The sequence below is a fragment of the Sciurus vulgaris genome (genome assembly GCF_902686455.1).
Source record: "Sciurus vulgaris genome assembly, chromosome: 10".
In the NCBI taxonomy this organism is placed as follows: domain Eukaryota; kingdom Metazoa; phylum Chordata; class Mammalia; order Rodentia; family Sciuridae; genus Sciurus; species Sciurus vulgaris.
This window is the reverse complement of record NC_136470.1, coordinates 14,165,198-14,180,308: the sequence shown is the minus strand read 5'-3', so window position 1 is coordinate 14,180,308 and position 15,111 is coordinate 14,165,198. Positions and strand designations below refer to the sequence as shown.

General features: G+C 36.7%; 2 protein-coding genes across 2 annotated transcripts in view; both read right to left on the bottom strand.

The window, feature by feature from the left end:
- Positions 1-11,202, bottom strand: part of LOC306638185 (uncharacterized protein) — a 37,096-nt gene extending 25,894 nt beyond the window's left edge. Inside the window, exons 1-2 of the mRNA XM_079101369.1 lie at positions 10,205-11,202; positions 249-358 (exon numbers count right to left, since the gene is read on the bottom strand). Coding sequence (XP_078957495.1) covers positions 249-358; positions 10,205-10,337 — 243 coding nt within the window. The 5' untranslated portion in view covers positions 10,338-11,202. The remainder of the gene's footprint in view (positions 1-248; positions 359-10,204) is intronic.
- Positions 11,203-11,410: 208 nt separating this feature from the next.
- CLDN8 (claudin 8) lies at positions 11,411-13,444 on the bottom strand. Its single transcript, XM_079101368.1, has one exon. It carries the CDS (start codon positions 13,241-13,243, stop codon positions 12,566-12,568), a length of 678 nt encoding a protein of 225 aa, XP_078957494.1. The 5' UTR covers positions 13,244-13,444; the 3' UTR covers positions 11,411-12,565.
- Between the last annotated feature and the right edge of the window lie 1,667 nt (positions 13,445-15,111).

Below are 15,111 nucleotides of genomic sequence, written 5' to 3'. Positions count from 1 at the left end.
AGTTTTACTCTTAAAAGACTATGGCTTGTGTAAAATGCTTTTAATAAATACTGGTTGTTTGTTGGGTTTACCACTTAACTGCTTGACTTCTATGAATGAAATCCAGCAATTTCCCTTATCATTTGTGAACTTATGTAAATATTCTCCACATATCTAAAAACATTTTCCAGGTATCTGCACAAAAAGAGCAATCAGAAAAGTTCATTACCGGTCGAAAGAGGACCATGTGTGAGTGAGCTTGGACCTACCTGTTCATCATTCTTGGGAAATCTAAAGCAAACTGGTCTTGGGTCACCTCTCCCATTTGTTATTATGGGAATGCACAAATGAGAGCAACCGGCATAGAAAATTTCTGGTCCTAAAATAATACTAACAACCTTTGGTTTAGAGCAGTTGGCAAAAATGTGAGATCTTTATTTTTTATTTCATACCACTCCCCTCCATTGATAATTTTAGAAGTTGATTCGTTCTAATGTATCATCTAGTTCACCTCATAAATCTCTATTTTAGCAATGAGGGAACTGATTCAGAAATTAGTTACATTCAATGCTCAAAGTTGTACAGTTAGTGGGGGGAACTATTGGAATAAACCTTCCTGAATGGAATTTGTCTTCTTTAATCAAATCTGTCCTTGATAGATTTGGAGAGTGAAGCTTTCTGATGAAATCTTGATTTCTAAACTTTCTCTTCACCTGAATCATGTCTGTATTCTAAATGCCAAAAGACTGCCTTTGTGTCACAGCTGATTTTGAAATTTGTAAGAATAGATAGTCCTGGAGTGAATTAGGGGAAATACTATGTGAAAGTATTCCCATTACAGTCAGTGGAAAACAAATATGAAGTATATTCAAGACAAGAGCCCAAACATTAGAGGAAACCACAAGCCTTTACATCAATTAGTGATAATCTACTTTTAAAAGATCCAGAGATCTATGAAGCAGAATAAATAGACCAGAAACAGACAGTGAGCTATGGGTACATTTACTATTTGATAAATAATGCATAAGCAAACAACAGAGAATGGATTATTTAACAAATGGAGCTAAAAATTTGCTACTTTAGGAATCTTAACTGTTTATATCTCCTTACTATCATGTTAAAAAAGTAAAATCTCTGTATGAAATAAGATGATTTCACAGGTTAAATACAAAACTTAGCAAAAAAATGAAAGAAAGAACGAAAAAAAGAAACTTCACAGGTTAAACATGAAACTCAAAGAGCAAAACCAAAAGAAAAAACAAACTTATACTTGTTTATTTGGTCTGACAGCTTTTTCCTCCACTACATATTTCTTAAATCCTTTAGTTACACATAAATAATGAAACTTTTTTAACAAACTAACTCATAATCTCCTCTTAAAATCATGAATTTCACTCAAAACCCACTGTCTTTCAATCACGCATCCTTATTTCCTCAGATTTCAATGGTATTACTTGATGCTTCCTTCTGTTTTCAGTTTTGTTTTGAGTTTCTGCCAAGTCAACTGTCTCCTGGTCTCATATACTTATATCCTTAAAATACATCAATTTATGTATTTAGGGATTTTTCTCATTATGAAAGCATTTGCGCATTAAAATGATAATACATACACTTCTTAAAACAAATTAATAATCTCACAAATTTTCTTTTCTTTCTATCCATTCACCTGAGAACATGTGCATGAATGAGAGAGAATGAGAGCGAGAGAGAGTTGTAATCAAGGTCATGAAGATTTATGCAGTTTTAAACTATTTGTATTTTACTTTCATAACATTATCTCAGAAACAATTTGGACGTCAATTAGGATACCTCAACAGCAGGAAGATGGACGAATACATGGATGGACATGCCGTCACTTACTACCTTTCTCTCGTGGGATTTAGGTTGTTTCCAACTTTGCCTCCCTACAAGCTGTGCTCAGATGAACAGGCATTTACAAAACACTTCCTGAACATCTCTGAGTCTACTAAGAAAAACATTTTAGAAAATGGAAATTTTTCTTACCTTTGTTTTTATATTGGTCTGTGTAGTGAATATATAACTTAGAAAAAAAATCTTCTCCCAGACCAGAAGAAACCAGTTCTATTCTAGAACAAGCATCATACAAGAATAAGAAGCCTGCCACAGGCAATCTGCCAAGCGATTGGAAAGACAGACAGAAATCTCACCCTTTTAGAAAGAGAATCAGATACAACGTATTACATACATATTTTTAAGATAAACAAGTATTCTCAAGTAAGGGGACTTGACACCACTATTTGTAACATGGACTTAACTCCAAATTTACCTGGTATTGGGAGTGAACATCTGTTGGTTAATTGGCTTTTTCAAAGGAGAAACATTCCCTATGTCTTTGTGACTGGAGGTTCTGAAACAGAAAACGCCCACTGAAGTCGCTCTCCTATCCCAGCTGGGATCTAGACTGATATCTCCTTTAATGTTTACATCTCAAAAGAATGACTTCCAGGTCCTTGAGAAACACAATCCTACCTTAAAAAGCTGACTAAAGTTCTCCCTAGATTTTAAAATGATTTATATACATTTCAAAGAGAAGATGAAGCATTTATAATTTAAGTGTTCTAAAGTACATATTCTATTAAAAAAAAAAAAAAAAAAAGGATAAAAGCAGAGATGTTCCTGCCCAGCAGGTGCACAGGCCAAGGTTCAATAAATCTTCAGCAAAAGGAAGAAGAAGAAAAAAAAAAAAATCCAAGAAGGAAAACTTTTATGTTCAACAGGTAGAATTAAGCTCTTATTTTTAATTTGCATTTGTTCTTTTATTGCTTTGATTTAATAGGAAAGACATGTTCTCTTCAATTTTGAATGAAAAACACTCCTCTTAAACTGGATTTTATGATATAAGTGTATTCAAGAGAAAAAATTTATCTTCAGGTTCTTAGGAAATTACTTTGGGTCTGGAGTGCATTAAAGATGGCTTGGAATTCTTCAGCTGTCTTCCAGTTGAGAAGTGGTGTTTATTTTTCCTTTCTTTGACCCTGCAAATGGGTTTATCCATTTGCATATAGCAAAAGGTAGAGCAGGATTGGTGTGTTTTACTTGGGAAGTAGAGCCCTAGCTAGCATGCTGGATGTCTACCTTGCAGAAAAGGCAAGATGCGGAGGCCCTGAGAACACAGGGAAAGGGACAGGGACCCATCTGACCATCTGAGCCCAGACTTTCAGACATCATTGCCAAGGCGCCAGGCAGTTGCTGTGATTGACTTTTTGACCCCTGCTACCAGTGAAGTTGTTGCTATATAGTCCAGCAGCTTAAATTCCTAACCTGCAAAATCATGATACAGGAAGTGGTTGTTGTTTTAAAAAGCCACCACGTTTTGAGATAGTTTATAATATAGGAAGTGATAATGAGAACAGGGTTCAAAGACGATTTTTTCCCCCTCTTTATTCTTCCTTTGATGAAAATCAAAGAGCACTGCACTGAGATTCAGTGGTGGACTGCACTTGGATTATGAAGGTGTGTTTCATTTTCTTCAGAGGGCTTCCCAGCTTTAAGACCAAAGGGCAGGTTTTTTTCTTAACTATGTCTATTCTTTAGCATTTGTGTTAGTCAGTTTTCCATCACTGTGACAAAAGACCTTAGATAAGCACCTTAAAAAGGGAAAAGACTTATTTTGACTTATGGTTTCAGTCCCTGGTCTCTTGACCTTATTACCTTTGGGCCTGTGGCAAGGTAGCACATCATGGTAGTAGGGGGTGGATTATGGAGGAAACTGCTCCCATCACAAAGGCCAGGAAGCAAAGCAAGGATAGGGTCTCAACATCACCTTTAAGGGCACACTCCCAATGACCTCACTTGCTTCCATTAAGCCCCACCTCCTGAAATTACAGCACTTCTTAATAGCAATACCCAGGAGGGAGTACATCTACAGTACATTCCAGATCCAAACTATAACAAGCATCTAATCTAGAAGATGATCCCCATACAGTTAGTTATGAAGAAATATTTACCTATGACTTTTACTTTGAAAAAAGTGTTTTTAGCAGCAGCATAGGAAAGGTAGCCCAATTCAGAAAAAAATTTTGGGTGTGGAGAAAGTTTCATTTGAGACTTACACAAGTACATTCTTACTAGGTGGCAGAAAAAAGCAAAGAATAAATATACAAAAATAATCTGTCTTCCCTCTCACTATGGATTCCACTCCTCAATTGCAAAAATCAGAATTTGACAAAGGTAGAAGCAACACTAGACAACACAATGAATGATTATAGAATCTGTTGGGTAAGGAGAAGGATAGGTTATGAGGAGAAAAACTGCTCAAAAGAGGAGACGAGTATATGGATGAATTGTTCCTTGAGGAATGTGTCAATAAAGTTTACTCTACCTTTAAAAAAATTTTTGAGTTGACTAGTGAATTTACCATAAGGATGAATTGAAAAACAAAGAGTGACCCATAGAACAATTGTATAGGCCCAGTTCCTTCCCAGAATGGAAGGGAGGGGTGATTGGCACACTGTCTCACAGTAGGGCAGGGCTCACCCTTGGTGTGGCACAGGGGCAGGTGAGCCGGTGCACTTAGGATGACTCAGGATGAGTAAGCACAGGGGCTCAACTGGGCTTGATAAGGAGACTGGAGAGAGCTCTGCAGGTGACTAAGGGCCCAGAGGAGAGAATTCCTGGATAAAGAATATGTGACCCGGGTCTGACCACACTGGGAAACCTGTGGCAGAAGATATGAACTTAAATATTAAAGGCTAAACCATGAGATGTTTCATTTTCCTTTTTATTGTTTTGTTTTGTTTTGTTTTGAGATGGGGTCTTGCCATGTTGCCCACACCAGTCTCAGTTCTTGTGGGCTCTCGTGATCCTTCTGCCTCAGCCTCCCAGGTAACTAGGACTATAAGCCTGCTCCCCCTTGCCCAGCTTGGTTTCCTTTAATTTTTCATTGTTTGGGATTTTTATCATGTTCAAGATGTCAAATTTACCTAAAGGACTGAGAAAGCAGTAGTTCTAAACTTTGACCTCTCTGTAATAGTTTCCTGGAGGTGATGTCCAGATGGGTTTCAGAAGATGGAAGTGTGAAGCTTGTAAACTTTCCTCCAGGGCAAACTCTGGTGAAGGATTGTTAGCATTATTGCAAGAGCTATGGATCACTATGGTTTCTCTTCTTATCAGCTTTCCTTCCTCGCAGTCTCAATAGTAATTCATTCTTTTAGGATTTTCTACAGATCAGGTGTATAAGTGATTTGGTTCCTGGATTTGCCATAAATGCCTTTTGCACTAATGGGTTAATGAAATTTTTGCTTGGAATATGTCAGGACTTTGCTATTTCAATGACTCTACATATTAAACTTATCTAGAGTCTAGGTTTCTGGTTCAAATATTTGATGAAAATGATCATTTTGTTGGTCAATTTGTTATACATTATGACAAACATTATGAAACTTTATTTTTACATTTTGAATAAGTATTTAATAATTTATTTATTTATTTATTTTTAGTTTTTGTCTCCTTGGAATTCCATGAGACACATTTACCTGCAAACTTGAGACTTTATAAGAAATAGATCAGTTTTTAAGTGATTTTCCTTGCTTCGTCTGTTGGTTATCTCTATCTCTGAATTTGCATCCTGGGCTCTTGGATCTGTGCACAAAGTTTCTTCTATCTTTTTACTTCTGAGCTTTTCTTCTTCTCAATATTCCAAACCCCCATTTTTTTTTTAGCCTTTAAAATAACCACCCTCAAATCTTAGTTCCCTGAAGACTTTTTAAATGTGAAAACCAAATTATGTTTAGTTTTCATTATTTTTTTCTTTTTACCCTGGAATTCAATCTGTTTTAACTCTTCTATTCATTCTTATTTGATGTTGAAATCTGTCCCAGAAGATCTATTCCTTCAAAGATTGCTGATTGAGGATATTGAGTGGGCTCTTCCTGTCTCTCATTATTGAGAGATTCTAGAATCGAACATGATTCTAGAATCCTTTTCCTTGTAGAAGGCAAATGTTTGGACTTAGCAGTGGTCAACCCTGCAGCAGCAGAGATTCTGGCTCTTGGTGGTGATTTATGACCTAAGAGTTGCTATACAATCTCTTTTGGAGCCCTGGGGAACACCCTTATGCTGCCAGCTCTGCAGTGTCCTTACTCTGGGGTGTAGAGCTATGAGAGGCCCTAGGTCAAGGAGAAACCCAGCCTATGTACAAGTCTCCTCTGATTTTCTGGCTCCCAGATCTTCCCCTGAAACCTACCAGGACAAATGGCTCCCCTTCCATGACGACTTGAGAAGCAAGTTTCCATTTCTCCTTCTTCTTCTCATCCTCCAAACAGAACTTCATGCCTGGCCTCTCCCCCTGGAATTCCTGGCTTCTCATTGTACTCACAATGGAACACAATGTCTCTCTTTTCTCCCGGAATGTGGCAAAGAAAGTGCAAGGCTTCTCAGAAGGCCCCAGGCTTTGCCTGTTAGGCTGGACTCAGAGGCTGCTCCACTGGCTTCAGTAGTGGGATCACAGGTGGGAGGAGGGGAGTAGAGGGATACTCTTAGGGCAGATCTGGGATTCTTGCTTTGGTCAAGTAAGGAGGCCGAGCAAATTTGAAATAGAAGATCTATGATAGAAGTTCTAAAGATTAAAATGTTATTCCAAGGAAAATGGTAACAGATGCCAGAAACTTAAGGCAGCAAATTATCTAGAGGTTGAGAGGGAAGGGATTGAAATGCAGCAAGGGCTGATGTGGTCATTGTGAGGCTCAGGAGGGAAGAGAACGATTGTCACAGGAAAGCAGGGAGATGAAATTCCAAACCACGGTTCTTGTGTTACAATAAAAGAAAATTTAAAGTCAGACTCTTAAAGGCATACAAGAGAACTTTATTATAATTAAAAGTAAAGTAAAGTAAAAGCAAAGTGAGGCTTAAGCAGAGAGCACTCTCAAGAAAGAGAGTGAGTGGACTGTCTCCAAGCAGAGAATGACAATGGAGGCAATGTTGACCCCAGATTTGTTACTGTTTGATGTTTACCAGGAGAACTGGGGACCACCTTCTGCACTCTTTGCCAATCAGGTGTTTAACTCCTCCTTCACACCAGACAGTGGAGTTTTTTACTTCAGTTGGCCCTCTCTAAAAATGTCATGGTGCCCATCCTATTTAGGGAGCTTCACCTACAAGTCAACCCCATGTTAATGTGGGCTTGGGGTCAGCAGCTGGGCAGAAGTTATCTTAGTACGCCTACCCTACTAAAGGAATCTTTCTTCCCAGATAAATGGAGAACTAATTCCTAGTTAATTAGATAGTCTAATTCCTAGTTCCACACCAACCTTGATGGACCCTGTCAAGAGTTAGTCTCATTAATCCTTTTCTTTTGATGTATTTTCCCATTAGATCCTTTGCTTCTGTTTATTTTTTACAGATTAATTCCCACCCTTTGCTTTCTCATCCATTTTGAAAGTAGTTTAAAGAAGACATTAATGTAATTTAAAGAACACTTGTGATCTTGCCGTACATTTCACTTCTCTTTGCTAGCTACTACCTAGCACTGCCACCAGTAAGTTACCAGGAAGACCTGAAGAAGTGGTGGCATTCACAGCTCTCATGGCCATTCATGAAAATGATAGACTGTAAACCAGAGAGAAGAGGCTCAGAAAGTAAACTCTGGGAGGGAGGTCTCTGGACAATATTATATCAGGAGGGACTGAGGGTCTAGAATTAATATCTCCTCTAATTCAAGATAATGAATGCCAAAAAGGTAAAGTAATACACATGTACATATAATATATACTAATATATAATTAATATGTAAGTTCATATGTGCTAATAATATATGAATATTACTCTTTGATCTCAATGATCTCATAATTTGACATCTAATTCATAGGCTCTTTAAAGCATAAGTGAGGCAGGAAAGAAACCACCAAGTGCATGCAGGTAAAGGAAGCATTCTTATGCTTATCTCTTCTGAAGAGGTGGTAAATTACTTGAAGGCAAAAAATATGTTTTACCCACCCCTGTGTCCTCAGCACTTACATTGACGTAGCTTACTAACAACTTTTTGTAGCACATCAGAGAGTACTTCTCCATACAGAATCAGCAGGAAAAGGGTGGTTGTGGAGATATGGATGTGAAAGAAAAAAAGATGAATATTCTGTTTGGCTTGAAAAAATAGATATAATAACTAAGATTGAGGCATAACTTATTATATGCTAAGGGCACAATATATTAGCAGCACATTAACTTGGTTAATCTTGAGGGCAATCCTAGGAGGTATTGTCACCTGATTTTACAGATAAGAACTATGATGCATAAACAGGGGAAATAACTTGTCTAAGATGTACAGTTGTAAGTGGCAGAGCTGGGACTTGAACCCAGCCGTGACTTCTTATCTGAGCTCCTGACCACTGCAGACCCTGCTTCTGGTGGGGACACTGACATGCTTACCAGTAACATGGTTCAAGCATTTTAGAAAGTATCATGGGCACTTAACACTGATTTTGCATATGAAAATAAATACTTACAAGAAGCTAACTGCTTGAGAGATCACTGCAATTCCTTTAAAGTTTCTTATTTTAACAGATTCTTCAACATACTGAAGCTTACTATTGTTTTTAATAGTCAATGAGGTTAAATATAGAGTACTGTCTTAACAGTCTCACTTATTTGAACAAGCTCTTAGAAATTCATTCAGAGGTAAAGCCTCTAGAAAAGAACATTTTCAAAGTATCTGGAAATGTTGCATGTTGTGAAGAATGTTAGTGATCAAAGATTTGGCAAATGAATTGAAAAAATTCCATGGAAAATACATTTTAGTGTATATCCTAAGGCAATTATGTAAATCTTACTAAGAATAATATAAATGCATATGAATATTTTGTCTTAGAAATTAATTGTAGAATTAGAAAACCTTTCTTTCTTTCCCTTAGTTCAGTGGAAGACTCATTTACCAGAGCTACGTAATCATAAGGTAACCTGCTGATAAGATTCACATAAATTCCTAATAAAAATCATGATTTTAATATTCTATCACACATTTTCACTTAATTCATTCATATGTGTATTTAAATACAATTCCAAGGGATTTTAAGGAAGCATATTTTAAATATTGAAGTGATCCAGCATTTATGAATTCTACTGTTAGGTCAGTTTCTTTAAAACTTACATACTTTCCTCCTGTAATAACCCTATTATCTTCATTTTACAAATGAGAGGATTGAAACTAAGAAAGGCTAAAGAGATTCCTGAAAGTTACAATGTTAATCTTTGGTGGGTATGGGTTGGTTCTCTCATTTGACACATTTAAAAACTAGTTCTCTTCATAGTATACATGTTGTATTTTATTTTTACAACATTGTGTTAATTAATTTTTCATCGAGTGACCAAAACACCTGAAACAAACAACTTGGAGGAAGAAAAGTCCATTTTGAGAGTTTCAGAGGTTTCAGTCCAGGGTCAATTATCTCCATTGCTTTGGGCCTGATATGAAGTAGAACATCATGGTAGGAAGTAGAGAGAGAAGTAAGGAAGGGCCAGGGACAAGATGTAGTCCCCAGTGTAAAACCTTGCTGATCTGTTTCTCCAGAATGCCCCACTTCCCTATGGTTTCCACCCTCATCATGTACTCCTTTCAATTATTAACCTATCAAAGGGATTAATCCCCTGATAAAGGTAAAGCCCTCAAAAAACCTGACCTCTGAATCTGCCTCACTGAGGACCAAACCTACAACACATGAGCATTTGGAGATATTCCAGATCCATTATAACAAACATGTTTAATGCTCCAAATCCATGAACACAAAGAAAATGGATTTTTATCCTATTATCCTTATCTGCTAGTTGGAAAATAGTAGATATGGAATTGTATTCTATAATTCATCCAAAGTCATAAAGCCAACTAACTATGAGGTGAGGATAAAGCTATGTCCTCTCTGTTCTTCCTATCACATGACAATTGTTTATCCACAAAATTGTTTTATTATAGACTCTGTATTTGCACTTATCTTGCTACAAAATTAATCATTTCCTATTTCCCAAAGTATCCTCTTCAGGATAGTAAAGAAGGCATTTGGCATGTGATTGATGCTAATGTTTGGAAATCAACCATATAATTGTTATATTACTAGTTACATGCTGATGTTAAACTATCTGATAAAATTGTTATTGATGATCGTAAGATAATTATTCTTGAGTGGTAATCACACCTCAAGTCATACAATCTGGACTTTACTTTATGGGCAATGGGGCAGTCCTGTAAAGATTACGGGCAGGGCATGTTGGGACTGACCTTCACGATAGAGAGATCTGAGGAAAGAGTGTGGCGGAGAGCTGGAGGGAAAGCATTCCGGAGACAGTGATGAAAGCTTCTCAGCTGTGCAGGGAAGAGAGGAGATGACAGCAGAGGAAGGAGGGGTAGACATGGCCTCAGAGACACTCAAGAAGTGATGCCATAAGGAAAATAGTAATATTACAATTCTATTTTAGGAAAAAGAATGAGGATTTTATAGATTGAGTTTGGGATATTCGAGGGAGCTTTCCATGTAAAAAGAATGACTGATTAGAGACTGGTATTTAGACAATAGGGCCTCTGGATTTCTTCTCCAAGGCACTCTGTTCATATAGCTTTATTTCTGATCTTATGAATATTTTAACCCTGAGTGGTAAAATTGCCTATAATGAGCAATTGCTGAGTACTGAGGAAGAGGGAAACCATAGAGAAAAGAAGGAAAAAAAGTTTTTCAACAGTAGTTAAGCATGCCATTTTTGCACACAAAGATCGGCTTATAAACTAAAATCTGATGGAATTAGTCTATTTTGCCTGAAAAAAGAAAAAAAGAGTATGAGCTAAGAAGCCAAGCAGTCTTTATTTTTTATGCTGACTTGATTAGGTCACATGAATTACCTGTTTTGAGGTATCACTACTGTGAATTATAATAATGACATTGTCAATTTCATAAGAGGTTTAAACATAAAATTTCTATAAACAATACAGGTCTTAAGGTAGAATGTATATCTCAGACCTCTAATCACTATCATCAATTTGTCTTATTTCTCAGAGGTTAAAATACATATTGTAGCTATGGAAAACCTTTAAAAATATGACTGTCACATATATGATATTTACAATAAATAAGTTTGTAAGAACCTATAGCATTATCTTAAGAGAGTATAAAGATATTATCTAAATCAACTATCAGCATAGGACTCTAATCATTATATATATAATTATATTATTATTATTATGTTTTAAGCAACATGTTATACATTACATTCTCAAGAATGAAGGTTCCTGACTGCATGAATCTGTCTTTAGAATTGAGTCCTTGGCGTTCTTTTCAAATCAGAAAACTAAAAATATCAGGTTTTTAAAAAAACTTTTACAAATTAATAAAACAGTAAAAAAGAATAATTAAAGAATATTAAATATAAAATGGTGCAATTTATTTATACAAAAAACATAAAACAAATACCATAGTCACTCAAGATAGGCAAATGTAGATGCAGAATTTCAAATTGTATTATCAGTTGCATCAAATTTGAAGGACACACATAATATTTCTACCGTTTAGTAAAACTTAACAAAGTAAAATAAGTATGGTAATTTGTCTTTTGGAGAACTTAAATTTTGACTTTGATTTCAGTACCAACATAGGAGCAGATGGAGTTCTCAAAAGACAATTTTTTGTTTTATACTTTTTGTCTTGTTCTCTTTTGTCGTCAATAAGAATATGAAAATTGTTCTTTTCACCCTTTCATTTACATTAATAAAATCCCAAAGACTACACTCAAACACTTATTGAAACGTCCACATAAATATATGATTTCTTATCAAAATACATCCTCTTACACAACTACAAAAAATATTAAAAAATCTACTTTCCTGAAATTGCTCATTTCTTGTAGATCATAGTGTTATCTTCTAACTCCTGGAAAAGCAGTTTGAACACAAAGCCTCTTGACAAAATATCTGCTTTTTTAAAGATGTTAATTTAATATACAAGGAGAGGAAAGCCTTTGGGAAAAGAGGATAAAAGGAGCAAGAATTTCTAACTCCAGTCTCAGAGACGGGAATCAGAAAGCCATTTAGTTTCCTTTACACTGCTGATTAAAGCCTTCATTTTAACCTTCATTATAAATGGAGCACATTAATCCCTAAGCTGTTTTTAAACAATTAATATTAACCTTCTTCAATTCCATCACTGATTCCCCAGAAAAGCAATAGTTGAATTGTATTTATTCAGTGTAATGGATCAGTATTTCATTTAAAATAGAGCCATATAAGCTTGTTTCCATATATGTGAAACATAAACATCACACTTATCTACATACATAATGCTATGACACAGAGGAATCACAATTGTAAAATAACACAGTCTTCAGCCATGTTGCATTAAAGTACTGATAAAGGGAAGAGATGCACGAACCCTTTCAGAAAACAGATTACTTTACTCCTAGAACAATCAAAGCAGTGTGTATAATATCTCATTCTACTAAAATAGTTTGTAAAATCATCAATAGCTGGTGTGCACAGTTCCTGTAATCAGGGTTAGGCAGTTAAAAATGTTAAATCAATGTTCTTTGGGTTCCGTTTTTAGAAAATAGTGGACATTTTAGTCATTCACATGGGTAAAGTTAGAGTCATGAACAACTACACATACTGACTTTTGGAGTATATGCTCGGAGACTTCTTTTCCACGTGAAAGCTCTTCTGAGTGGTCCGGTGAGATGGTATGGAGTATCTGTAGCTACTGCTCTTCTCAGTGCCACAGAAGACACAGCAGAAGAGCGCCCCTCCAGCTATCAGCACCAGTGCTGTGGTCCAGCCTATGTAGAGGGCTTCTCCAAGCTCACGTTTCTGGGCAGTGTCCACTATGGGGTTGTAGAAGTCTCTGATGATGGAATTGGCAACCCAGCTCACAGGGATGAGCACCACCATGCCCGTGACAATGAAGAGAATTCCAGCTGTTAGCAGGATGCGACTCTTCACGTTCTCATCGTCCCCAGTGCACCTGGTACACTTCATGCCAAGGATGGCCGTCATGAAAGCCAAGAAGGACAGCACAGAAGCAGCACACATCAATCCTCGGGAAGCCTGCAGGTCTGGAGAAAGAGCCAGCAGGGAATCGTAGACTTTGCACTGCATCCTGATGTTGGCATGCCTCATGCAATTCATCCAAAGTCCTTCCCAGAGGTTTTCAAAAACCACGATGTTGCTTCCAATGAAGGCAGACACCCTCCACTGAGGCATGATGGTGACAGCCACAGTGCCCACCATGCCAACTCCACCAAGCACCAGTCCAGCGATTTGCAGAGCGTAGGTTGCCATCGTCCTCTCAGATGAGATTTATCCAACTGGAATCCCCAGCCTGTGGGGCTGCTCTCAAGCAAAGATCTCTGTGCCTCAGAAGAGAACAGTTTTCCTGTAAAAGTGAACTCAGAACCCAGTGGTTTTTCAAATAAGAGCTGCTTTGCTCTTTCTAGCTAGATTAAATCCAGTGTAGGCTGGTAAGATGCCCCCCCTATTGACTCCAACAGGTAAACTTGCAAATCAGGTGTGACAACTTTCTTGGCCAATAAGAGGGGGATGGTAACTCAGGTGTGTCTAAACCAAAGAGAGATACTTGGAATGGTCCTACCTGCACATAAACATTCTTTGTACTTCTCGGTTTTCCAAGAAGACAGCAGCATGTTTACCTATAGGCATAATTACAAATGTTTGCACAATCATCAAGAAGTGAGCCAATGTCTTACAACATAAAAGGTGCACTTTGTACAGGTAATTCTGCAATCCTTAGTAAAAGCTTCTTTGACTAAGGGATAAAATAAAATATCTGCCAAAGAAATCTGAAAGGACTGTTAAAATGCCAACGAGAAAGGCGAGTAGGGGATTGATAGCTTGTTCATACCTGGGAGACCACATTCTTTGGACACATGTGATCCAAGGCGTTGATTTAATTTGTCTATGACTTTAAAGCAAGCTGTGCTGGAGGGAGATCAGGGAACAAACCTTGCCAAAGACAAATAAGGCTAAAATAATTAAATACAGGGGTTGTCCTCCTCTTTGGCACCAAATGCATAGTTTTCTTTTAAGTCAAGAAAAATTACTTGTTGGAAACTTTTTGATGATCTTAATTATAAGAAAAAATGCAAAAATAAAAATGAAATAAATAAAGGAGCCAGGTGGTTTTCTGGTGTGGTAAGCACCACAGCACTGGAGTGAGGTAGGCTACCCCGGTGACTTATTTTTTGGCTTTCTCTATTCCTTTGTCTTTCTAAGATGAGGGAACTAGAATTCTGCAGATGGTCCAAGGATCTTATCTCTATGCTGATGGCCAGAGTTTCTTAAACAAAACATTTACTGGACAAGGCAACTGTATCCATTGAACTGAATTATAATCAGTTGTTAACTGAACTTGTCTTTCCTACGTATAACACTACATTTCAGAAAGACATAGAAGTCCCTAAATGGCAGGCAATTTGAACCATGTCTTTTCAAAGTAATGAAAACAGTGACACTAAAATTTGCACACCCATTGATTGGAGAAAATTCCTCAGGCAATTTTCTTCTATCACCTTGGGTTCTCTGTCCGGTCTTCAAGCTGTACTTCAATTTCTTTTCACCTTAGCTTCATAAAACAATCTTCCTTTATGACTTGACTTCCACTCTGATTCCTTAAATCCAAACATGGGAGAAAAGGTTTTCTGCTCACTTTGTTATACTTTGAAAGTTTAATGGTTTACAAAATGCAAGTGGTTTATGGAGATCATTGCAACAATAACAAACATGTTCACGGTGGGAAAGGAAAGAGGAAGGTGCCAAAGTAAATTGTCATAAAAAAAAAGAAGGGTATATAGCATCCAGGTTGTTATTATTTTATTACACTGGATAGTTTGAAAATTAAAACTTGGTATTTAGAGTAATTTCCTCATTTGTTAATCTGCTTAAGAGCTAAACTACTGGGTGTTTCTTCATCAGGTTTGGATCATTTACAGATTTGTAATACAGAAGGAAATAGGTTAATCTTTACAGTAATCTGCAATACACAAAAGGTGAGTTGAAATAGAAAGTGCAGAGTTTTAATCTGTAATCAACAATTTGGAAAAGGCGAATTGCTGAAATAATTGAAAAATTAAAAAGAAATGATATAATTAGTTGAGATAGTGAAAAACAAATATGTACATATAAATACATAT

What these genes read in the sequence shown, in the direction of transcription:
- CLDN8 (XM_079101368.1), bottom strand. Translation starts at nt 13,243, where the DNA reads ATGGCAACCTACGCTCTGCAAATCGCTGGACTGGTGCTTGGTGGAGTT.